The 27308-nt window shown below is 40.0% G+C and overlaps 1 protein-coding gene across 1 annotated transcript; it reads right to left on the reverse strand.

The window, feature by feature from the left end:
- Positions 1-242: 242 nt before the first annotated feature.
- Positions 243-1882, reverse strand: LOC110705822. The gene is made up of 2 exons (XM_021883755.1): positions 704-1882; positions 243-518 (listed from the first exon to the last, which is right to left on the reverse strand). The coding sequence occupies exons 1-2, from the start codon at positions 1880-1882 to the stop codon at positions 243-245; spliced, it is 1455 nt and encodes a 484-aa protein (XP_021739447.1).
- Between the last annotated feature and the right edge of the window lie 25426 nt (positions 1883-27308).

Raw genomic sequence — 27308 nt, forward strand, 5'->3', positions numbered from 1 at the left:
CTTGGCCATTATCACTACGTACCACTTTTACTTTCCGGCCAAATTGAGTCTTAGCCATAGCACAAAACTCACGAACTAACTGTGAAGCCTGATATTTACCAACCATCAAAAACACTACCCAAGTAGCACGAGAAAAATCATCACCAATGGTCAGAACAAGCATCAGAACTAGAAACAATTTTATTCGGACCCCAAAATATCATAGTGATTTAAATCAAAAATCACAGATGCTTTATTCACACTTAACGGAAAAGAGTTTCAGGGTTGCTTCCCCATAAAACAAATGCACAATCAAAAGAACAACCAGAGTTACTACTATGAGTACTACTACTACTAGAAACTCCCGAAAGAGAGCTCACAACTTGCATTGACGGATACCTGAGACTCCTATGCCATAACAAACTTGCATCTGAAATAACCACTTTGATCGCCTGCAGATTCCAAGCACGAACTGGACAAAAAATATAGACCCCATCATATTGTACCCCTGCTCCAATCAGGTTCCTCAAACTGCGGTCCTGGATAATGCATAGCTTGTCAGTGAACATATTAAAATAACATTGTTTTTCTAACAATTGAGACACATATAACAAGTTACATTTAAGAGAAAGAACATATAAAACATTATCAAGAGTTAGATTATCAGACAAAAAACTCTTCCTTCCTTCGTGGCCGTCGTGCTCTTCCCATTGGGTAAACCAACAGGCGAAGAAATATCATGTAAATCAGTGAACAGATCAATATTACCAGACATATGATTGGAAGCTCCAGTGTCAATGAGCCACTCAATAGAATTATACGTACCAAGTTTAGTGCCATCTGACGAAGAACCAGACTTAACACCCTTTACAGCAGACATGAGTTCCTTCCATTGAGCATCAGAAATCGTAGGAACACTCCCACGATCAGAATCAGAAACCGGCTCATTATTACCACGAGAACTACCAGCAGCACCAGCAAACTCACCCTTTCCTCTACTATACGACCCACCACCACGACCTCCATGACCACCGCGACCTCCACGACCTCCACCCGGAAAGCCATGAAGCTCATAACAATGGTCCCTGTCATGACCAAACTTCTTACAATAAGTACACTCCTCTCGTTCGGATGTTCGACCGGAAGTCGTACCTGTTGCATTATAACCGACAGTCGTAGACAAAGAAGAGGTCTCATGTGCCTCAGACACAGATTGCTTACGCTCATCAGCAACAACCTTAGCATAAGCAGCATTCATAGTAGGCAAAGGATCACTCATCAACAAAGTAGAAACAACAGAACCAAACTTCTTAGGATCCAAACCAAGACAAAACTGATGCAACAACTCATTCTCATGCAACTTAGCATACTCTTTCGCAGCGGAACAAGTACAAGCAGGCAATTTCACATAAATAGACAATAAATTCTGCAATTTATTCAATTCACCATAATAAACTGCAACAGAACGACCTCTTTGCTTACAATCAGCAATATCATGTTTAAGTTCAAAAATACGTGGACCATTACCAAGAGAATAACGATCACGCAAATCATCCCACAAAGTTTTAGCATCATCAGGAATAATAACAGTTGAACGAATACTAGCATTAAGAGTATTATAAATCCAAGCAACAACAGTAGAATTAACAATACCCCACTGACGATAATCCTCGTGTGTGGAATCGGGCTTGACAATAGAACCATCAACAAACCCGAACTTGCTCTTGGAACGAAGATTGTTGCGAATCGATCTCGACCACTCTTCATAGTTGTCGACGGTAAGCAACACAGGACAAATCACCAATTGAGAACCTTCACTCGGATGAAGATAATAATCCGTGAACGGCTCGTATTTAGGAGGAGGAGGAGGAGGAGGAGGAGGATTTTTATCACCGCCAGCCATCACACCCAATTACGAGCAACGCAACCAAGGGGCGCAACAACAAACACAGGCAGCCAACAACTTGCGCACACACCACACCTCGCAGCACCCAACAAGGCACTATGCTAGCAACACACACCAATACCGCACAACGCACACGCACTGCAGCAGCACAACACACACCAGCACCCAGCACACCACGCACCACGCACACACCACACACACTCCCACAACAGAGACGCACCACGCAGCACACACACCACACAACTAATAACTTGTTATTTGGTATGATTTTAGGGTACTTTTGAACCTTGTTTTTGTGATTATTCGACATCAAAGTTCATTATTTATCCTATTTTTATACAAATTTTGTACCATCCATGCTTCACGGGTTGTTTGTGTTTTTGATGTAATGTAGCTATTTTTAGCACCATATATGGATGTGATCAATCATGAGTGAACAAGGAGAAGGGAAAGCTTGGTTTATAGAGCAATGGAGGAAGAAGGATGAGTGCCTTAAAGAGAAATGAAAAGCTTTTGGAAAGCTTTGAAGGGTTGTTTGCACAAGGGTCAACTTCAACTGATCATAACTTTTGTTCTACTCAACATTTTGAAGTGATTCAAATTGGAGAATAAATTTCATCTCAAGAGCTTTCCAACTACTGGTCACATGCCTTATTCCAATAAGTAACGAAGAAGTTATGACCTCCCAAAAATAAGTTGTTTCGCCAGAAAAGGGTTGCACGTCCGTGCTAATAAGTGGCACGTTCGTGCAAGTCCCTGAACGTCCGTGCCAAATGAAGCACGTCCGTTCAAGCTCAGGCAGTAGCTAATGCTCGTATTTTAACAGGTCTTCACATCCGTGCAACCTTTGGCACGTCCGTGCCGACCTGTAGACGAGTCGTTTTTCTCGTTTTCTCCGTCCTTTCTATTTGGGGTAATATAAATACCTTCTTAGCTCCGATTGTACGGGGAGGAGCTTCTTAGTGTAGTTTTAGCTTAGGTTAGGGTTTTTAGAGAGAGAAACTCTCATTTTCTAGAGAGATAAAGTGGGAAAAACTTATTGAAAGCTTAGAATATGAAGAATTGAAGGAAGGAGACTTGAAGATTTGATTATTTCTTGCAATATCAATGAGAATTTCTTACTCTCTCTCTTATTTTATTGCTTTAATTGCTTATTTTTGTATCTTTTCTGGTTTACTGCTTGTTTATGTTAAATTAGTGTTTGAATCCATGTTCTTAGTTGTTGACTCCCTTTGTTTTGGAATCTATAATGTTTTGTGAGTAGTTTATTTACTTAGGATGGTTGAAACCATTGATGAATTCACAAATACTTGTTTTCATGTGTTGATTTAGCTAATGTGGGATGTTAATTAGTTGAGCTTAAGTGGTTTCATTGTTAGTTCTTGTAAGTGGCCATTGCTAGAACTATTTATCTAAGCTTTCTCAACGAAGGATCGAGAGATGAACTTGAGTTAGCTCCATTATGCTTAATTGACTTGAAATGCCATGAGAATAAGAATTTCTAGTCAAGGGAATGTTTGTGTCATTGTGATTATGTTTTAACACTTGCTTTATGCTTTGTAACCACGAGAGTAGGTTGTATTCATGATTCAAGTTGTATTCATGATTCAAGTAATCCCTCTAGCTTGAGAGAGTAGTTGGGTGCCTTAGATGACTTCCCCTAATTTATCCCCAAATGCTATGTTTTGTATGTTAAATTGTAGTTTGTGAATGACTTAATTGGTGGATACCTTCCCAAGATCATTTTTATTATTGTTTGTAGTTTTTCTTTATAACTCAAAACCCAAAAAGACTTGTCTTAGCTTATCACAAATCAAAATTTGTTAATGCTCCCCTTAGTCCCTGTGGGATCGACCCTTACTTGCCCTTTCTACCCATTAGAGAGACCAAGTTAGGTTTTTATCTTTGGTAGGCTCGACGACGGCCTATCAACAACACGCACACCACACAGCACACCCGAGAGCACACCAACAATACAGAGCACCACACCGAGCACTCCGCACACACACCAAAACACAAGCGCACCACACATGTAGCACACCCCAACAGAACGCAACACCACGCATCACTTCAAACCACACACACCACAAAGTAGCATGCACCGCAGCACAACCCTAACCAATCAACGAAATTAGGGTTTGATAAACCCTAATCTGCAAATTTAATTGGTGGAAATTTTGAAAAAATTGAAGGAATTATGTCTTCGTCAAGTGTAATTACTAGATATATCAAGGATCGCTATTATGGAGATAATTAGTTCATTCTTTTGGGTCGTCATTGTCTGTTGCTAGGTATGATAAATGATCTTTGGGCTAGTCAATTAGTCCAAAGCCCAATAGAATGGATCCTATGAGGTCACACACAAGAGTATTGGATTGAACAAGTGTGAGGCCCATTAATGGGCCTCATGAGGCTATGACAAACCATAAAAGGGTTTGGGCTAAAGTAGTTAGAATAGAGTTAGGAATTGGGCTTGACATGGACTCTTATTTCTAGATATGATCTATAAATAAAGTCCATGCCTAGGGTTGAAAGAAGACATGACACAAGACATTCAATTGTCAGTGAATTGTGAAACAAGGCAACCAATTCCCAAAACCCTAAACTTTCTCTTTCCTCACGCACGCCCTCCCCCCCCCCCTCACCAAACCGCACGGCCACCCCTCCTTGGTGGTGTGTGGTGTTCTTCGTGGTGGTTCGTGGTTAGTTCGTGTCTCTCTTCTCCGTAGAAGGTTCATTGAAGTGTTCAATCACAACTAACTATCATTAGTGGAGGTTCAATCCCTGCTCGTGGACTAAGTAGAGGAATCACACTTGGGGTTCTTGATCTCCTTATTGTTCTTGCTCGATCACACGTGGATTCACACTTCAAAGGTATAATTCTATATTATTTATGTGTTATGCATTGATCTTGGTTGTTAGATGCTTATGAATATGATTCACGCAATTTTTCTTAGTGCATCTATAGTCCTACAGTGGTACCAGTTAGCCTATGCATGTACACATATTGAATTTGATTCTTTGTAGTCCACAATTTTAATTCAATTAAGAGGGAGAATAATTTAATTATAGGTCAATTATTATTTTAAATGAGATTTAACATATAGAATCATTAAAAGTTGTTTAATTTCGCTCGAATTAACCCTTAAAAGGACCGAATTTTGCCCATATTTTGTTCGAAAAATTCGACCCCCTACCCTATTTTCGAAGATCCGAAAACACTAACCCTAAATTTTGATTTTTGTGTTTTGGTTTTGAAAAATTTCGATTGTTATGTGTTTCATGAATTTAATTTATTTGTTTTCATGTATAAATTATGAATTTTGCATGATCAAACTATTTAATTTAAATGTTAAATTGAATTGAAAATTAATTTCATGAAGAACCCTAATTTTAAGATTGAATGTGATTTGATTTTAAAATTAATTGGACCACTTTAATTTATTTTTACAAAGGGTTGTTTTAATTAAATTAAATTTTTCAAAAAAAAGGGAATTTTTGAGGCTGTTTTTGGGCGGCAGCCGCGACTGGGTGGCGCAGCCACGGTGGCTATCGCCAGTGGTGGTCCAAGAGGGAGGGGTTGGGGTGGGAAGAAGCTCGGGGCAAAAGGGGCAGCAGCTCCAGTCAGGCGAGGTAGCAACAGCAGCACCGCAACAGTTGTGTGCCACTGCTGCTGCTGTTGTGCGTCGCTGCTTGTAGTGTACACCTCACGGTGTACGGCCACCGTGGCTGGCTTCGGCTGGCCACACCACGGTGGCTGACGCAATTTCAAAAAAAAAATAAATTAAAATTCAAATTTAAAAATCAGATTTTTATTTTGAAAGGATAATTGTCAAAATTAAAGTTGTTATTTTTGATAGGTTTTAAAGATATTTTGAGCAAAAGATTCTATATGGATAATAATTGATTTAAATAATGAGATTATCCCATAATTATTTTAGGAAATAATTGATTTAAAATTTTGTGATTGACTAAGTAATTAGGATAGAATCTCCTAAATTAGTTAGGATAATCAAGGAGAATAAATATGATTTATCTTTCCTGATTAAAATAAGATTTGATTATATCTCATGCCTAATTCAAAATATATGATATTCTAAAGATGGTCATGAATAATATATGATATTATCTAATTACAGATTAAAATATGAGATGTTTAGGTGCCATGTTTCCTTAATTATGAACATTTGATATTGTAGTTTAGGAAAGCATGATGAGTGATTTATTATATGGCATTTTATAATATATGATGTTATTTTTTGCTATATATAGACTAGTATGGCTCGTAGATTCTAAATACGATCTGCTCATCGTGATGTATTTTTGTAATCTAAGTACGGTCTGCGTACCGATAAAGTATTTTTTGTAATTTATTTTATTTTATTTAAGTAGTAGATAGAATAGAATAGTATTACAGGTTGCAATTAATCCAAGAAGCCAATGGAGTAAAGGCCCAAAGGAGCAAGATGGATGAGATCCATGAAGGTTCAAGTGAGAGTTTTTGCTTTATTAGTTTTCTTAGGATTAAGGGGTCATACTATGTCATGTTTAATTTATGCATTAGTAGATTATGCATGTTAGATTTTATTGATGCTTGTGATGATGCGCTAGAGTTCACTAAATAATCACAACATAATAAATCTAGGTCCCGGTAATATTGAGATTACTTTTCAATTAGATACCCAACAACCCTTCGATCGTGAGTGGTGGGTCTGCCTCCACAGGGTGTCACTTGTTATCTTAGGTAATTTGGGGTAGATCACGTTCTACACATTTAGTTGGTCACACTCAACAAGGTTACCTAAAGCGTTTAGAACCTTGAAGCAAAGGGTAATAATTAATCATGTGATGGGTGATTATTCAACCAAGAGTTACAAGAGTTGTAATCCGTAAAGAGTTTACTCACCTTGAAAATGTAATGCTTAATGGTAGGGCCTCAGTCCGGTCAACTATTACACAAATAAAGGATCTTGGAATCACTTAATTCAATTGGATCAATTAAAAATTGAATAAAGTGTTTTAAAGTAACCTATTTAATTCGCTTAAGGTATTTTAATTTTATTAAACATAATTATTGAACTTTGCCTCGTTTTGATTTTGTTAGTAGATGAATAGCTTTAACGACAACACTAACTTGCCAGCCAAATTGAAAACAAGGCTAAATCTCAGAAATTGCAAGGAATGGGAAAATGAGCTACGAAGTGTTCTTAAGAGCCACAAGCTCGAAGCTGGGTTATACATTCCCATTGAAAGCAGATTCACAGTGGGGTTAACTCCTGAAAGACATGCGAAAGATAATTCGAATGCAGAGAAAATCAGGAATCTCATGTTAGCTTCTATTCCAACCTGTTGGAAGAGAATATTTAAGGATTATGATCCAACCTTATTGCGAGGGTCCCTACATGCTATCTGTAGAGGTGGCATAGGGGCATTAGAGAGTGAAGGCGTCATTGACAAGAATGTCAAGGAAATTGTTGATTCGATTCCCACGACATATTTCTCCTGGACTGACAGTGTAAGGTTTGAGACTTACAACATTCATTGTAAGATAATAGCTAAGAAACTCATACCTGGTCAGTTAGTTAGGACCCATGTCAAGGAACTAATTGAGTTACTCAATTGGATGGATATCCTAGGGAGACCGTTTGATGATGACTCTGCTCATGACACTATTCTGTTTTCACTCCATGCTGGATTTGATCTCGTCAAGCTAATTCATGATGATGAAGGCTCTTACAATGAATGTTGTGGTGCTCACATTGTTAATGAAATACAGGGCTTAAGACTGATTAAAAGGCTAGCAAAGGGAGAGATGATGCTTCGAGTAGGAAATGGAGCAAATGTTGCTGCACTTGCTATTGGAAGTTATGAACTCAAGCTCCCATCTGGACTCGTTTTGGTTCTTAATAACTGTTATTATGTTTTTGCGATTACTAAAAACATTGTTTCAGTTCCTATTTTAGATACTGAAGGTTTTTCTTTTGAAATTAAAGACAAGTGTTGTTTTATTTCAAAGAATAACATGTTATATGCTAGTGCAAAATTGGTTAATGGTTTATATGTATTAGATTATACGACCCATGTCTATAACATAGATCATAAAAATCAACGAACAGATGGTTCAAACCCAACTTACCTATGGCATTGTAGGTTAGGTCATATTAACCAGTCGCGCATCCAAAAATTACAAAAGGATGGACTCCTTTCATCATTTGATTATGAATCATTTGAAAATTGTGAGTCATGCTTGCTAGGTAAAATGACCAAGTCACCTTTTACAGGAATGGGTGAAAGAGCTAGTGACCTTTTGACACTTGATAGGACGTCGTCAACCTATCAAGAAATAAGACCTAACTCGATCCTACTCAACTAGTAGCAAGGGCAAGAAAGGGTCGAACCCATGAGAGGCGTTGAATCAACCACCAAATGTTATTGTTTAAACAAGCTAGATTAAGTCGGGGGTTTTAAGTTGGTATTACGTCACACTATTCTAATTCAAATCAACTAATTCTAAGAGGTGATTAACAATATTAAGAAGGCCTAGGGCATGGGTTACACCACTAAACTTCATCACGGACCACAAGTAGCATGCATAGAAATGGTGATTTAGGGGATAAATTAGGGGAAGTTATCAAATGCACCCAACTACTCTCTCAAGCTAGAGGGATTACTTGACATCAAAACCATAACCTACTCTCGTGATTATGGGCAAGAAACAAGTGTTAAAACATCCTCACGATAACATGCAAATTCCCTTGACTAGAAATTCCTATTCTCATGGCAAATCAAGTCAATCAAGCATAAGGGAGCTTCCTCAAGTTCATCTCTCGATCCTTCGTTGAGGAAGCTAGATAAATAATTCAAGCAATGGCCAATTACAAGAATTAACAATGAAACCTCTTAAACTCAACTAATTAACACCCCACAATTAACAAATTAGTTCATGCAACAAGTGTTGGTGATTACATTGAGGGTTCACCCAAACCCTAGGAATTAGACTACTCACAATCCATGGAGGTTAAAGCAATTAAAGATTTCAAGGAATTCATGAACAAATTAAAACTAAGAATTAAGTAGAATCTAACAATTAAACATGCAAAGAACAACCAAACAATTAATAAAAAGCAAGAATTAAAGATAGAAGAGAGAAAGAAAGAGTAAGAAAAAATTACTAGAAGCTTCAATAATTGACTAACAATGGTGGAACTTGTCTTCTACAATGATTGGATTGAAAAACCTTCAAAACAAGAACTAAAATCTATGCTAATTTGAGGATTTTTGTGTTTCAAACTAAGAGGAGTATGAAAATCTGGAAAAATTGGGAACCCCTCTAAAATGGTCCAAAGGGGCTATTTATATTACCCCCTAAAATAAGAGGACGGTGAAAACAAGAAACGGGTAAACTGTAGGTCTGCACGGACGTGCTGAAGTTGGCACGTCCGTGCAGACCAAGGCAGAAACTCAGTTTAAGACGACCTGCTGCAGCACGGGCGTGCACCTTTGGCACGTCCGTGCTGCATCATCTGCACGGACGTGCAATATTTGGCACGTCCGTGCAAGCCTTGGCAGAAAGATGGCTTCAAGTCTGCACTCCTGCACGGACGTGCAACATCTTGCACGGCCGTGCAGGGTCTTCTGGGCCCTTTTCTTCGTGTTTTCTTCTACGATGCTCTTGTACTTGGATTCTTTCCATCATTTCCTTGCTTCTAACCTCGGTTTGGTAACCATGGGCTTCATTTGGTCGTCTTTGGACCTAAAATCTCAACAAAAACACTAACAACCCGTGAAGCATAGGATACACAAAAATTGCATAATAATAGGGTAAAAGTGAACCAAAACACAAATTTGTTCAGGTAAACTAGGTTCAAATACGCCCTAAAACCGCATAAAATAGCAAGTTATCAAATCCCCCCAAGCTAAGCTTTTGCTCGTCCTCGAGCAAACTAGTCATGACAAAACAAATAGAGGGAACTAACTTGTTATAGAAGGTTGAAGCAAAAGTTAAACCAAGAAAGGGTAGGCATACACAATAAACCGAACGATCACTTTTAGCAAAAGTGAGAAGCCGTTTAAACCTACAAGTCGCCTAGTAGGACGAGTCCATCTCTCGTGAGGGTTTCCAAAGAGAATCACCCACAACTCCCACAAAAACAACACAGGATTTTTTTTTTTTTATAGCCCAAGTCAACTCATCGGGATGTGATTCAAAAGCAAGACAAGTGAACAACTTTCAAGAATTACCAATCATACAAATGTACACATGAGTTGGGGGTAGAGAGGAGAACTAAACAAGGTTGCACTAGGATACTTCCTTTGGCCTTTTACTATTTCATTAGAGCACACCTAGATATTCCAAAGTTGTAACAAGCCCTCTTTCGGTTATAAAATCTCAAAATGCTAGTCCACCTCCCAAAATGCACACCCAAGGCCCCTTAACTACACTCTAACTCGGGAATTTCATAAGAAACAACAATGCAAACAAGGTGTGGGAGGCATCCACGAGTTGACCTCTAAAGAAGAGAATTATTTTTTTTTTTTTTAGAAGTTTTGGGGTAGTTTTTGTTCTCCCCTTTTTTTTATGCTCTTCTTTTTTTTTCAATTTTCAATGCCCTCGCCTCTTTTAACTGTGAGCGACTCTTTCTTTATTGAGAACGTGTGGCTTATTACGCCACTTATTACACATGATACAAGTAGAACCAATTCCCTAATAGAGTTTCATTTCGGGGAGGAAAGGGGACACATCAAGGGCACAAGGGACCACAAATTTATTCAAACATATCCTACTTGAGCAAATTAGACAATATCTTATACTAGGCGTGCAATTGAGCATTCATTGGCTTTCATTTCATATACTCCAATGCAATCAAGATTAATAGACCTCTAAATGACCCCCAACTCGTGCACACACTCTTCTAAAAAAAACTTTTACTCATCACTCAAGAGTCAAGCAAGCAAAACATATAATCGTCATATGAGTTTCATCCTTGGGCACTTTTTCATCATTTTTTTTTCATTTTTTTTTCATTTTTTTCTCTCTTTTTTTTTCTCTCTTTTTTTTTTTTTTTTTTTTTTTTTTTTTTTTTTAGGCATAAAATAACTATACATCTAAATAAGGGATAGGAGAAGTATTCACAATGCAAGGGATTTGGATTTCAAAGGAAGCAATTTGGATTCAAAGGGTTTGGATGTTAGGGAAATGGGAATAGGGGCATGCAAATCAACATATACGTACGAGAACACAGCATGAACCAATGGTAAATGAGAAAATACTCCCCCCCAAGCTATCATAAACATTGTCCCCAATGTTGAAACAATATAAGCACAAAGAGAAGGGGAAGGAGATACTAACTCATTGGTTCGGGCCCCCTTGGGAGCTCGAACCCCCGGGGTAGAGATGGTGATATACATTTCGGAAGTCGCCCAATTCCGATCGAAGACCTTCGAAGCTTGACCTCATTCCGTCAAAAGAAGTCCTCAAGTCTTCATTTGACTTCCTCATGGTCTCAAACTCGGAATTCATGCGGGCGAAGTTCGCATTCATATTAGCCATCTGCTGCTCGAAGGTGAGGAATGGGTTGCCTTCACCCATGCCCTGACCTTGGTACCCCTCTTGGTACCCTTGTTGGAACTCGTACTGCTGGTGAAATTCTGGTTGTTGCTGAAATTGTTGTTGTTGATGATGTTGTTGTTGCTCTTGCTGCTCTTGCCCTTGTTCCTCTCCCTCTTGACCGGGAGCCCAAGGGAAGTCCCTCTCAAAGATCCAGTTCGCCTGGTTGTAGATGGCGGTAGCCTCGGGGTCGGGTAAGTAGGCATAGGGGCGCCTACTCACCAACCACAAATAGGGGTGGTTCCCCTCTACATCCGTGAGCCATTTCATGGCTCTCAGCGACTGCATATCCAACTGTGTTGGACCTGGAACAACCTGCTCTTCTGCAAAATCAAGGTTAAGAGCAGCAGCAATTATAGTAATCATACCACCTATGGTGATGTTGCCTGATCCTGTGGCAACATCTTCTAGGTGGTCCATAAACCAAGACCCCACATTTAAACTCGTACTACCCTCACTCAGATGCCATAGAAAGTAAAGCTCTCGAGTAGACACGACCCCTGAACTGTCTCCCCTAGCAAAAACTGTGTTCGCTATGGTACGCTGGGCGATCCTAAAGGCAGGGTGAATAATGGCTGTGGCCTTATCAGTTCTAGGGTTATACCCAAACAGCCCTGTGATTCTTCTCCAAAATTCACCCGCCATATAGTTACGGGGTTGCCTATCCTTAGGCCCCATAGTTCCAGAAACAGGCCACCCGAAAGCTTGGTTAACTCTCGCTACGGACATTCTATGTTGGGCATTCATGAGCTGGAAGGTCATGTAACGGGGGGATCTTGTGGTGTCACGGTGCACACAAAGGGAGGAGAGGAATTCTAGGGTCAGTCTCCTATAGGTTAAGGCATGTAACTCTAGCCAAGAACCTAGGTCGGCTCCCTCGAATAACATTGTGATGTCAGCTCCTACCCCTAAGGCGTCCGCCACCTCACTATCATAGAATTTGGTGGGCTTGACCCGCCTCCTACTGATTTTAAGGAAATTGGCCGAAAAGGCCTGGTCAGCGAAAACTATTCCCATTGTGTCCACTTGCGGTGGATCAACGGGAGGAGGAGGCGATGGGTTCCTAAATCTAAGGGAAGAGGTGTTTCAGGATTGGTTTCTTCTTGGCATGGTTGTTTTTATTTTGTTTTATTTAGAATGACTAAACTCGCCACACAAAGAGATCAAGACACTAAACCAATTCACCAAGAAATTTTAAGGTCAAATACCCAAGACTTAGCCACACCAAAGGACACCACAAAGAATAATCCACACAATCACAAAAAACTCACAAAACCTAAACAATTAATCCTCACAATATTCAATTAAACCCATAATGCTTTACATAAAAGCACAAATACTCAACAACTATCAATTCAACCAAGATTGCAAGCAAAAATAAGCACAAAACAACAAGTTTCAAGTATGGAAATAGTAAGTGGAAGGAACGATTATACCGAGCTTAACGTGGGTGTAAAACCCGCCAATGAACCTTCCTAGCCTTCCTTTCCCTTGCTTGAACCTTTTCCTTCAACCAATTGTTAAAATTTCAATCCAAAAGAAAACCCCCAAATTGATTTTTTTCTTCTTAGGGTTTCGGTTAATGGGTGATTTTTGGGTTGAAGATTGGAGAAAGGAGTAGTATTTTGCGTTTTTGTTGAAAAGGAGTGTTGATTATGGTGGGAAATGTTGAATTTTGGGTGAGAATTTGAGTGTTTGAGGGTTGAGAGGAGGAGTAAGAGGGGTTAGAGAGAAGGAGGAGAACCGTGGGTTTGAGAGGAAGAACAAAAAATTGTGGATTTTTTTCTTTTTTTCGAGCAGTTTCGGCCTTAAATACTTGGTATGCACGGACGTGCAGCATTGGCACGGACGTGCAGCTCAAGTCAGAACGTGCTTAACTTTCTGCCTGTAAAAGCACGGACGTGCCATTATCGGCACGGACGTGCTGCTTTTGGCACGGACGTGCTGCTTTTGGCACGGACGTGCTGCTTTTGGCACGGACGTGCTTAACTTGGCAGAATACTTCTCAACTTTCTGCCTGTAAAAGCACGGACGTGCCATTATCGGCACGGACGTGCTGCTTTTGGCACGGACGTGCTGATTTTGGCACGGACGTGCTTAACTTGGCAGAATACTTGCTGCTTTTGGCACGTTTACTCTCCTTTTTTTTTTTTTTTTTTTTTTGAGTAAAATTACTAAAATACTCGGGTTGCCTCCCGGAAGCGCTTCTTTATTGTCACTAGCTTGACCATATTACGTTTTCAATCACGAGGGATATCAAATTCATCTAAATGAACTACCTTTGTTTCTTCTTGCACGAAACCATCGAAGTATGCTTTCAACCTTTGGCCATTAACTTTGAATGGTTCACCTTTGTCGTTGGAAATCTCAATGGCGCCATATGGGAATATCTTTGTAATGGTGAAAGGGCCACTCCATCTTGATTTTAGCTTTCCCGGAAACAACTTCAACCGGGAGTTAAATAGCAAGACCTTGTCACCCTCCTTGAACTCTCTCTTGTTGATGTGCTTGTCGTGCCATGCTTTGGTCTTCTCCTTGTAGATCTTTGCACTCTCATATGCATCTAACCTCAACTCTTCCAAGGCATGGAGGTCAAGCATCCTTTTTTCTCCGGCGGATTGGATATCAAAATTCAAGGTTTTGATAGCCCAGTGCGCACGATGTTCCAGTTCCACCGGTAGATGGCATGACTTCCCATAAACGAGCTTGTAAGGGGTGGTGCCAATAGGAGTCTTGAAGGCGGTGCGGTAGACCCATAGAGCATCATCCAACCTTGATGACCAATCCTTCCTTGACCTATTCACCGTCTTCTCTAGTATCAACTTAATCTCCCTATTTGAAATTTCAGCTTGACCACTTGTTTGAGGGTGGTAAGCCAATGACACCTTGTGCCTCACTCCGTATTTTTCAAGGAGAGCCTTGAAAGATCGCTTTGCAAAGTGCGATCCTCCATCACTTATTACGGCACGTGGCACACCAAACCTAGGGAAAATGACTTTCTTGAACAACTTGACTACTACCTTAGCATCATTTGTAGGAGATGCAACCGCTTCAACCCACTTTGATACATAGTCGACGGCCACCAAAATGTATTTGTTCCCAAAAGAGGATGGGAAAGGTCCCATAAAATCTATTCCCCACACATCGAAAATTTCCAGCTCTAAAATGTTATTCAAAGGCATTTCGTTCTTTCTTGACAAATTACCGGTCCTTTGACACCGGTCACAAGCTTTAACAACTCCCCATACATCCTTGAACATAGAGGGCCAATAGAAACCGCATTGCAATATTCTCGCCAATGTCTTGTTAGCACTCATATGTCCTCCACAAGGTGAGGAGTGACACATTGTGATAACTTCATGAATTTCATCGTCGGGGACATACCTTCTAAAAAGACCATCAACACCTTGTTTGAAGAGCAAGGGGTCATCCCAAAAGTATTGGCGGACATCATGGAGGAACTTCCGCTTTTGTTGATAGGTGAGGTCGGGAGGAAGGATGGAGCAAGCCAAGTAATTTACAATATCCGCAAACCATGGGGCCGGGGCTTGAATGATTGCGAATAATTGATCATCCGGGAATGAATCATCAATTGGCAAAGCTTCAATTTCACCTTCTACGATCGGTAGCCGTGAGAGATGATCGGCTACTACATTCTCGGCACCCTTCTTGTCCCGAATTTCTATATCGTAGTCTTGTAAGATCAAGACCCACCTAATCAACCTTGGTTTAGCGTCCTTCTTGGACAGCAAGTACTTCAAAGCCGCATGGTCGGTGAAGACTATAACTTTGGAGCCCACCAAGTAAGACCTAAACTTTTCGATAGCATGGACGATGGCTAGGAGCTCTTTTTCAGTCGTTGTGTAGTTTCTTTGTGCTTCATCAAGAGTTTTGCTAGTGTAATAGATGGCATGGAGCTTTTTATCCTTCCTTTGCCCAAGCACAGATCCAACGGCATAGTCCGAAGCATCACACATGAGTTCAAAAGGGAGCTCCCAATTCGGTGGTTGAATGATGGGAGCCGTGATCAAAGCTTCCTTCAACCTATCAAAGGCTAGCAAACAATCATTAGAAAACACAAAAGGGGCATCCTTTACCAACAATTGAGTGAGCGGCTTAGCGATTTTGGAAAAATCTTTAATGAACCGGCGGTAAAAACCCGCGTGTCCAAGAAAACTCCTTATACCCTTCACATTAGTGGGGGGAGGGAGGCGCTCAATAACCTCAATTTTGGCACGATCAACCTCAATGCCCCTACTAGAAACAACATGTCCCAACACAATACCCTCTTCAACCATGAAATGACATTTTTCCCAATTAAGCACAAGGTTCACCTCTTGACATCTTTTTAACACTTTAATCAAATTACTTAGGCAAGTGTCAAAAGATGTACCGCAAACAGAAAAGTCATCCATAAATACCTCGATTGATGATTCAAGCATGTCGGAAAAGATAGACATCATACACCTTTGAAATGTAGAAGGTGCATTACATAATCCAAATGGCATCCTTCGATAAGCAAAGGTGCCAAAAGGGCATGTGAATGTAGTCTTCTCTTGATCCTCGGGTAGGATAGGGATTTGGAGGAATCCCGAATACCCATCCAAGAAGCAATAGTGACTATGTGATGCCAACCTTTCCAAGATTTGATCGATAAAGGGGAGAGGGAAGTGGTCCTTCCGAGTGGATTTGTTCAATTTTCGATAGTCTATGCACATTCTCCACCCGGTGACCGACCTTGTAGAAATGGTCTCACCCTTATCGTTCTTGATAATGGTCATGCCCCCTTTTTTTGGAACAACTTGAACCGGGCTAACCCACTTGCTATCGGAGATAGGGTAGATTATGCCCGCTTCAAGAAGTTTCAAAACCTCTTTTTTAACAACTTCTTTCATGTTGGGGTTGAGCCTTCTTTGGTGCTCAATTGAGGAGTCATGATCATTATCAAGCAAAATCTTGTGCATGCATATCGTGGGACTTATCCCCTTAATGTCATCAATGGCATACCCAATGACACTCCTATACTCCCTCAACACAACTAGGAGTTTCTCAAGGGAAGTGTCATCAAGGTTGGTATTGACAATAACGGGATAAGTCTCATTATCATCAAGAAAAACGTATTTAAGTGAAGGGGGAAGGGGTTTAAGTTCAACCTTAGGAGGAGGCGTAGACCTCTCCTCTTTTACCTCCACCTTAAGTGCTTCAAACTCCCTTGCCTTGCCATGTAGGGGTTGGTCTAGCAACAACTTGTACCCCTTAGCTTCATCATCATCATTGTACAAACTTTCCGTGTGGATCGCTTGTAGAGTATCTTTGCTATGTTCATCATCTTCAATTCCTCCACTTCTCGGTCAAGAGTATCGATTCTATTGATATCCTCATACATAGGCTTCCTCATGGCTTGCGAGAATGAGAAAGAAATTTTCTCATCTCCCACATTCAATGTTAGCTTGCCTTGTTTCATATCAATTACCACTCCCGCCGTGTTCAAGAACGGCCTTCCCAAAATGAGAGGAACCTTGTTGTCCTCCTCCATTTCCATCACCACAAAGTCACAAGGTACAAAAACTCTTCCCACTTGTACCGGTACATCTTCAAGTATTCCCATTGGTAACCTAACCGAACGATCGGCTAATTGTATTGAGATTCTTGTTGGCTTCATCTCACCAACTTTTAAATTTTTTGCAATTGAGAAGGGCATCAAGCTTACACTTGCCCCAAGATCACAAAGAGCATCCATGGCTTCCATATCTCCAATCTTCACCGGAATTGCATAGCTACCCGGGTCACCAAGCTTTCGGGGAAGCTTGTTTTGAATGATTGCGCTCACCTCCATTGGAAGGGAGATGGTTGCACTCTCTTCAAGCCTACTTTTGTTGGACAAGAGATCTTTTAAAAATTTCGCATATGTAGGCATTTGTGACATAGCATGAAGAAAGGGAATGTTCACTTGGAGCCCTCTCATGACCTCAAGGAACTTTGAAAACTTCTCATTCAATTTTTTCTCTACCAACCTATGAGGGAAAGGAATAGGTGGCTTGTAGACTCTCATTGGGGGTTTCTCCACTTCAACTTCAACTCCCTCTCCTTTCTTTGTGTCTCCCTCAACACTCTTTTCTTTTTCTTTTCTCTCAACTTCTACCACCTCATTTTCAACATCATTCTCACTTCTCACCTCCACACCCTCATCTCTCTTTTGTGGCACATCTTCACTCATTACCGGACCTTCATACCCTCTCCCGGACCTCAATGTGATATCCTTGACATGCCTTTGGGTTCACAACCGTTGAGCTTGGAAATTGACCACTAGCATTGGAGGTAGAACTCCCAACTTGTTGTGCAATTTGAGCTAGTTGATTCTCAATTATTTTGTTGTGCGCTTGAAGTTGTTGGATGTTGGAGCTCATTTCTGCATTGCTCTTCCCTTGTTGATTTATGAAAGACTCAAGAGCGGCCTCAAGGGAAGTCTTTTGGGGTGGAGGAGGTTGTTGGTTGAATTGTTGTCTTTGTTGGTTTGGATGGCGGTATGGGGCTTGGTGATTTTGTTGATTTTGGTTGTAGATGTTTTGAGGAGGGTTGTTGTAGTTGGATTGTTGGTTTTGATTGGGTTGTCTCCACCCTTGGTTTTGTTGCCTCCAACCTTGATTGAAAGGTTGCTCATTTCTTTGGTTCATGGCCGCAACTTGCTCATTAGTAGCATTGCAATATGAAGCCATGTGATCATTACCCCCACAAGTCTCACAAGACATGACTTGTGGTTGTGGTTGTGAAGAGGAGGTACCGCTTGAGGAGGTTGCTTGGTCTAGCTTGTGAGCTAGCATATCAAACTTTGAGGCAATGAGATCTATTGCACTCAACTCATGCATACATTTCTTCTTCGGTTGACTTTCTCTTCTATCATATCTATAGGCGTAATGCCTTGCAACTTCTTCAATCATATTCTCGGCTTCTTGCACCGGTAGCTTTTTAAGACTACCACCGGCTCCGTTGTCAAGATTGGCCCTTGAGGTAGGAGTGAGACCGTCGTAGAAGCTTTGAATAATCATCCATAAAGGCAACCCATGGTGTGGACACTTCCTCTTTAGATCCTTGAATCTTTCCCATGCTTCACCTAAGGTTTCATCATCCTCTTGAGTGAAGCTTGTAATCTTCCTTCTCAATTCCGCGGTCTTTTCGGGCGGACAAAACTTCCCAAGAAATGCTTTGGTAACCTCTTCCCATGTTGTTAAGGATCCTTCTTTCACGGACCTCAACCAACACTTAGCCTTGTCCCTAAGAGAGAACCGAAACATATGCATCCAAATGAATTCCTCCGTGAGGTTGTTTTGCTTGATGGTAGTGCACAACTCAAGGAAGTTGTCTAAATGAGCTAGAGGGCACTCATTTGCACTCCCCCCGAACTGTTCACTTTGGATCATCCTTATGAGTTGAGGAGAGAACTCATAGTTGTTTGCATTGGTGGTGGGAAGAAGTATGCCACTCCGAAGTTGGAATGCATCGGGGTGGTCATAGTCTTGTAGAAGTGGAGGAGGCGGTGGGTTGGCCATCTCTTGCTCGTTGTCAAGATTATCCTCCGACTCGGAATCCGTATAAGCTAGAGAAAATTCCGGCGTGCCTTGTAGGAGCCTTCTTACGTTCCTCAAAGTTCTATTTAACTCCGGATCTACGGGGATAAGCGGTGATTGCTTACTCCTCCGTGTCATGCACAGTCAAACAAAGCTAAGGAAAACGTTAGCAATGACTATCACAAAGTAAACACGCTTAAACAAAAACAAAATAAGAAGATTATATACATATACACAAATCTAGACTCATTCAACAATAACTTATTCAATGTGACTTTGCCTCCCCGGCAACGGCGCCAAAACTTGATAGGACGTCGTCAACCTATCAAGAAATAAGACCTAACTCGATCCTACTCAACTAGTAGCAAGGGAAAGAAAGGGTCGAACCCATGAGAGGCGTTGAATCAACCACCAAATGTTATTGTTTAAACAAGCTAGATTAAGTCGGGGGTTTTAAGTTGGTATTACGTCACACTATTCTAATTCAAATCAACTAATTCTAAGAGGTGATTAACAATATTAATAAGGCCTAGGGCATGGGTTACACCACTAAACTTCATCACGGACCACAAGTAGCATGCATAGAAATGGTGATTTAGGGGATAAATTAGGGGAAGTTATCAAATGCACCCAACTACTCTCTCAAGCTAAAGGGATTACTTGACATCAAAACCATAACCTACTCTCGTGATTATGGGCAAGAAACAAGTGTTAAAACATCCTCACGATAACATGCAAATTCCCTTGACTAGAAATTCCTATTCTCATGGCAAATCAAGTCAATCAAGCATAAGGGAGCTTCCTCAAGTTCATCTCTCGATCCTTCGTTGAGGAAGCTAGATAAATAATTCAAGCAATGGCCAATTACAAGAATTAACAATGAAACCTCTTAAACTCAACTAATTAACACCCCACAATTAACAAATTAGTTTATGCAACAAGTGTTGGTGATTACATTGAGGGTTCACCCAAACCCTAGGAATTAGACTACTCACAATCCATGGAGGTTAAAGCAATTAAAGATTTCAAGGAATTCATGAACAAATTAAAACTAAGAATTAAGTAGAATCTAACAATTAAACATGCAAAGAACAACCAAACAATTAATAAAAAGCAAGAATTAAAGATAGAAGAGAGAAAGAAAGAGTAAGAAAAAATTACTAGAAGCTTCAATAATTGACTAACAATGGTGGAACTTGTCTTCTACAATGATTGGATTGAAAAACCTTCAAAACAAGAACTAAAATCTATGCTAATTTGAGGATTTTTGTGTTTCAAACTAAGAGGAGTATGAAAATCTGGAAAAATTGGGAACCCCTCTAAAATGGTCCAAAGGGGCTATTCATATTACCCCCTAAAATAAGAGGACGGTGAAAACAAGAAACGGGTAAACTGTAGGTCTGCACGGACGTGCTGAAGTTGGCACGTCCGTGCAGACCAAGGCAGAAACTCAGTTTAAGACGACCTGCTGCAGCACGGGCGTGCACCTTTGGCACGTCCGTGCTGCATCATCTGCACGGACGTGCAATATTTGGCACGTCCGTGCAGGCCTTGGCAGAAAGATGGCTTCAGGTCTGCACTCCTGCACGGACGTGCAACATCTTGCACGGCCGTGCTGCCTCATAATCACGGAAGCACGTCCGTGCTGCATCATCTGCACGGACGTGCAATATTTGGCACGTCCGTGCAGGCCTTGGCAGAAAGATGGCTTCAAGTCTGCACTCCTGCACGGACGTGCAACATCTTGCACGGCCGTGCAGGGTCTTCTGGGCCCTTTTCTTCGTGTTTTCTTCTACGATGCTCTTGTACTTGGATTCTTTCCATCATTTCCTTGCTTCTAACCTCGGTTTGGTAACCATGGGCTTCATTTGGTCGTCTTTGGACCTAAAATCTCAACAAAAACACTAACAACCCGTGAAGCATAGGATACACAAAAATTGCATAATAATAGGGTAAAAGTGAACCAAAACACAAATTTGTTCAGGTAAACTAGGTTCAAATACGCCCTAAAACCGCATAAAATAGCAAGTTATCAACACTCATACATACAGATGTGTGTGGACCAATGAGTTCAAAAGCTAGAGGTGGGTTTAGTTACTTCATTACCTTTACTGATGATTTAAGTAGATTTGTTTATATCTACTTAATGAAACACAAGTCGGAAGCCTTTGAAAAGTTCAAAGAATTCCATAATGAAGTACAAAATCAACTTGGGAAAACAATTAAAGCACTACGATCTGATCGTGGTGGTGAGTATTTGACCCAAGAGTTTGATGATCATCTGAGGGATTGTGGAATACTTTCACAATTAACTCCTTCAGGGACACCACAGTTAAATGGTGTGTCAGAAAAGAGGAATCGAACCTTGCTAGACATGGTTCGATCCATGATGAGCTTTACTGATCTTCACATATCATTCTGGGGATATGCATTAGAAACAGCTGAAAAAGTACTAAATAGAAGACCGTCCAAAGCAGTTGAAAAGACTCCATATGAGATGTGGAATGGAAAAGTTCCAAAGATGTCTTTTCTTAAGATTTGGGGTTGTGAAGCCTATGTAAAACGTTTACAAGGTGACAAACTAGGCCCTAAATCAGACAAATGTTTCTTCGTGGGTTATCCTAAGGAGACAAGAGGGTATTACTTCTACAATCGCGAAGATAAAAAAGTGTTTGTTGCACGCGATAGTGTCTTTCTAGAAAAGGAATTTCTTTCTAAAAGCCAAGTGGGAGTAAAGTGGTTCTCGAAGAAATTCGAGACAAGCAACAAATGGATGTGGATAACACCACGTCAGAGGCGAGGGCACATGAGTCAACTATTTTGACAAATCATGCGTCGGAGCAAGCTAATTCAACTAGCGAGACTCCTATCGTCCCACTTGAATCTAATTCTTGCGAAAATCTTCAAAGAGTTGGAGAGAATATTTCTACTATTGCTCCTACCCTACGTAGGTCTAGCAGAATCAGAGACAAACAGTTTGTTGATGTTATGCTAACTGAAAATTCTGAAATCTTCTTATTAGAGAATGAAGAACCTACAACCTACAAGCAAGCTTTGGCGAGCCCCAACTCAGAAAAATGGCTTGAGGCCATGAAATCCGAAATGGAATCCATGTCTGAAAATTGTGTGTGGGCCCTGGTAGACTAGCCTAATGGGGTCAAACCTATTGGTTGCAAATGGGTCTACAGGATCAAGACATATTGACTATGATGAAACCTTTTCCCCGGTAGCAATGCTTAAGTCCATTCGGATTCTTCTAGTGATTGCTGCATTTTTCGATTACGAAATTTGGCAGATGAATGTCAAAACCGCCTTCTTGAATGGGTTCTTGACGGAGGATGTATATATGACACAACCTGAAGGTTTTGAAGATCCAAAAAATCCTAGAAGGGTATGCAAACTTCATAAATCCACTTATGGGTTGAAGCAAGCATCAAGGAGTTGGAACCTGATGAGGTGATCAAACAGTTTGGTTTTCTCAAGAGCGAAGAAGAACCTTGTGTATACAAGAAGTCTAGTGGGAGCAACCTAGTTTTCTTAGTCTTGTATGTAGATGACATACTGCTCATGGGGAATGACATACTAATGCTTGAGTCAATCAAGGAATGGTTGAAGAGTTGTTTCTCCATGAAAGACTTGGGTGACGCCGAGTAAATTTTGGGAATCAAGATCCGTCGAGATAGGTCTCGAAGGATGATTGGACTAAGTCAAGAGACTTATATTAATAAGGTTCTTGACAGGTTTGCGATGAAAGACTCCAAAAGAGGAATTATTGCCATGTCTCATGGTATTATGCTCAGTAAAACTCAATGCCCTCAAAAGCCAGAAGAGTTGAGACGTATGGCTGATTGTAGGGAATATTTCAACACTCAACTTTGAGCTCCACTGTGATCATGCACTTAAGCATGGTGGCGTCCAAAAGGAAAGAAGGTAGAGATAAAAGAGTTGCCAACAAGTTTTAGAAACTTGTAAACCGTTCACGGGTGTGAAGGTTACACCCCATTCACGATCACGGAGATCTCTAACTCCATAGTGGTCCGGAACCATGACTGGATATTCGGGGATGACGGTACAAGTCCAACCTAAAAGAGATTGAACCCGCCCTAAATCGGCCTCTACTTAATTCTTATGATATTCATGTGCGCTTTCCGATCAACATACATACAATAAGTTAATCCTAAACCTGTTTAATCTATATTGGTTGATTATTAATGCACAAATAAATCTATTATTGGTGATCACTTGAATTAAAATCATATTAAACCTAAAATAAATTATTAATTATCTTATTAGGCGTGATTTCAAGTACAAATTCCCTTTAAACCTGTGGAAAAAGGCGTGATCAAGCAATATCAATGAATCATGAATAATCAAGCAATGTAATAATTAATAATTGACAAAACAAATCATCATCACCATAATCATAATAATAATCTCATCAAAAAATGATTAATAGCAAGATCCTAGGCATGATACTAAACGGATTAATAACAAACCCTAGCATGTCACTAAAAAAAGATCAAAACTTTAGCCTAAATATGACACTAGAAAGCAACATGATATTAGAAATATTAGAACATCCTAACATGATACTAGAAATCATAATAAACATCCTAACATGATACTAGGAATTAAAATAATATTCTAAGCATGATTTCTATATCAAAGGAATAAAGATAATAGATCAAATTACTCACTTTGATGCCTCGTATCTCTTTGTATTAAAACAATCCACACGTTAGTAACTTCAAGAAAGATTAAACAATAATATTAATAATAACTGAAATATGGATTTGGGACCAAACCCTCAGAATTATCAACCTTTCACGTCGAGGGCGAAGGCAACTTCGAGCTTGGCTAGGTGTATTAGAGTCTCGCAAAGGACGTATGGTGTGTGTTTGTGATGTGTTTAGGCTAAGGTTAAGAAAGAGAGAGAGAAAGAAGATTAAAGCTTAGAGAGGGAGATTAGATGATTGTTGGTGATCAAGCTTGTTGATGATTGAAAACGGAGGAAAACGACCCTATTTATAGGGAAAAACGAGAGAAAATATCAGAAAAAGAGTCGAATCCGACTCGGAGTAAAAAGCTTTTCATCGTGTGGCGATGGATCCATCGCGTCGCGATGCTTATATCGCTGCGTGATATTTGCAATTTGCATCGCTGTGCGATGATTCCATCGCTGCACGATGCTTTTCAGAAGATCAGATTCGTACGGAATCCGACTTCCAATCAAATTGGGTTATTCGAATATCCGTACTTATCATTATTTTATCAGAATTAAATCTATTAAAAAGCACATGTTTTATCCGATATAAAATCTTAGTCTTTATCTTTTCAAAAAGAGGATAAATTAGAACCTTCTAGAAGATTCTAGAAGCTAATAATCAATCCTTAGGGATTTAGGACTCAAAACAACCTTCTAGATAATTCTAGAAGCTTATTATAAATCCTAATGGTTTTATAAATAGAGTTAAGATTAATGGACCCTCCACATGATCATTGGGTCTGTATATAAAGCTCAGTTTGGGCCCAGTTTAGTATTTTGGCCATAACTTCCTTGTTATAACTCGGATTTGGGCTTATAATATATCGTTGGAAAGCTCTTTTCAAACCCCATCCAACTACACAATTATTGGACCCAGATTATGACCAAAATAAACTGATTTGGACGTTTTTATAAATAGGACACGAAAAGAATGATTTTGGTCTAAAACATTTAAAGAAAGGTTAGAAAAGGAGAAAGTCACGAGACTCTTCAACTCTTCACCTAACTCGATAATCAAATACGTGAAAGGTACTCATCACTAGATTTGGTTTTTTAAGGAGACACAATCAGGTGTCTACACTGATAAACCTTATGCTTCTGCAATAGGGTCTATTATGTATGTCATGATATGTACGAGGTCGGATGTTGCATATGCTCTTAGCATGTGTAGTAGATTTCAGGAAAATCCAGGAGAAGCACACTGGACAGCTGCCAAGAATATCCTTAATTACTTGAGAAGGACTAAAGGAATGTTTCTTGTATATGGTGGCGAAAATGAGTTGGTTGTCAAGGGCTATACGAATGCGAGTTTTCAAACAGACAGAGATGACTTCAAATCCCAGTCAGGGTACATTTTATTTCTGAATGGAGGAGCAGTGAGCTGGAAGAGTTCGAAGCAAAGCACTGTCGCAGACTCTACAACAGAATCAGAGTATTTGGCTGCCGTTGAAGCAGCTAAGGAAGCACTTTGGATCAAGAAGTTCCTTACTGAGCTGGACATTGTGCCAAGTGCTCAAGAAGGAATTGAATTGTATTGTGACAACAATGGCGCCTTGCTCAATCAAAGGAGCCAAGGTCACATTTCAAATCCAAACATGTTGGGAGGAAATATCACCTCATTAGAGAGATCGTTGGCAGACGAGATGTCAAGATGTGAAAAATTCATACGGATGAGAATATCGTTGATCCGTTTACTAAACCCCTTCCACAGCCCAAGCATGAAGCTCATACTAGGGAAACTGGATTGAAGCAAGTGATGTAATTTAAGTTGTATTTGTTATGAGAAAACTTATTACATATGTAATACATTCATTTGCAGAATTATGTTTAATCAGAAATTCATTATTTCTCTTATTTAATTATGGTTGTTGATGTTAAATAAATGTCCAAAATTATTATGAATTGATGGGCTCATCAAGTTGATGACTTGGTGAATGAAACCCCACAGGTGAACTGAATTCATAAATTATTTAAGATCCTTGTTCGAAATCATTAAATTGGACATAAATGATTTCAATAAATGGACTAGCATGTAAGATTGATTGGATAGCGCAGTTTCATGGGCTATAGGGGCATAGAGATGCTCGGTCAATCACTTTAATATGCATGAATGATGCATGATTGAACTATAGACCTACTTTGAAGTTCAAGTATAGAGCTTTCGGATATATTAGTGGATTCCTTTGACATGAGTGGAACATTGATTTCATTCAATGATTGATTTAACTGTGGTACATTCAAACGCCGTGCCGTAAAAGGAGGCTATAAAGGGTGTTTCCCGGTTACTTCAAGAATTGAGTGGGAGCTTTGGTTGCCACAAGATTGGATTGAGTCTACCTATTTAATTAGGAATGTGTCATGGCCCCTTGAAGAGGGAGAATTCAGAAAATTCATGGCCGTGCTCAAATGGATTACATAGTACTCATTTGTTTTGTAATTCTAACTCAATTTTCAAGAAAAGATTTGTAGATTAATATGATCACGACATGAAATGCAATCATATTATCAAATCGACACACATTGACTTAAGGAATTTGAATATTGCGCACTTGTCTCAGACAAGTGGGAGATTGAAGGAATTATGTCTTCGTCAAGTGCAATTACTAGATATATCAACGATCGCTATTATGGAGATAATTAGTTCATTCTTTTGGGTCGTCATTGTCTGTTGCTAGAATTGATAAATGATCTTTGGGCTAGTCAAATAGTCCAAAGCCCAATAGAATGGATCCTATGATGTCACACACAAGAGTATTGGATTGAACAATGAGGCTATGACAAACCATAAAAGGGTTTGGGCTAGAGTAGTTAGAATAGAGTTAGGAATTGGGCTTGACATGGGCTCTTATTTCTAGATATGATCTATAAATAAAGTCCATGCCTAGGGTTGAAAGAAGACATGACACAAGACATTCAATTGTCAGTGAATTGTGAAACAAGGCAACCAATTCCCAAAACCCTAAACTCTCTCTCTCCTCACGCACGCCCTCCCCCCCCCCCTCACCAAACCGCACGGCCACCCCTCTTTGGTGGCGTGTGGTGTTCTTCGTGGTGGTTCGTGGTTAGTTCGTGTCTTTCTTCTCCGTAGAAGGTTGATTGAAGTGTTCAATCACAACTAACTAGCATTAGTGGAGATTCAATCCGTGCTCATGGACTAAGTAGAGGAATCACACTTGGGGTTCTTGATCTCCTTATTGTTCTTGCTCGATCACACATGGATTCACGCTTCAAAGGTATAATTCTATATTCTTTATGTGTTATGCATTGATCTTGGTTGTTAGATGCTTATGAATATGATTCATGCAATTCCGCTTAGTGCATCTATAGTCCTACACTAATCTCACTCAAAAAAATTGCGGAATAAAATTAATATGAAGAACAAACCAAGATCGAAAAAAATCTGTAGAAATTAGAGAGGCTTTGATACCATGTTAAAGTAGAGAAAGATGTGGAGAAAACGGCTTAACCTTTTGTATTGATTATAAT

Source organism: Chenopodium quinoa, unplaced genomic scaffold, assembly GCF_001683475.1.
Source record: "Chenopodium quinoa cultivar QQ74 unplaced genomic scaffold, ASM168347v1, whole genome shotgun sequence".
Taxonomy (NCBI): Eukaryota; Viridiplantae; Streptophyta; class Magnoliopsida; order Caryophyllales; family Amaranthaceae; genus Chenopodium; species Chenopodium quinoa.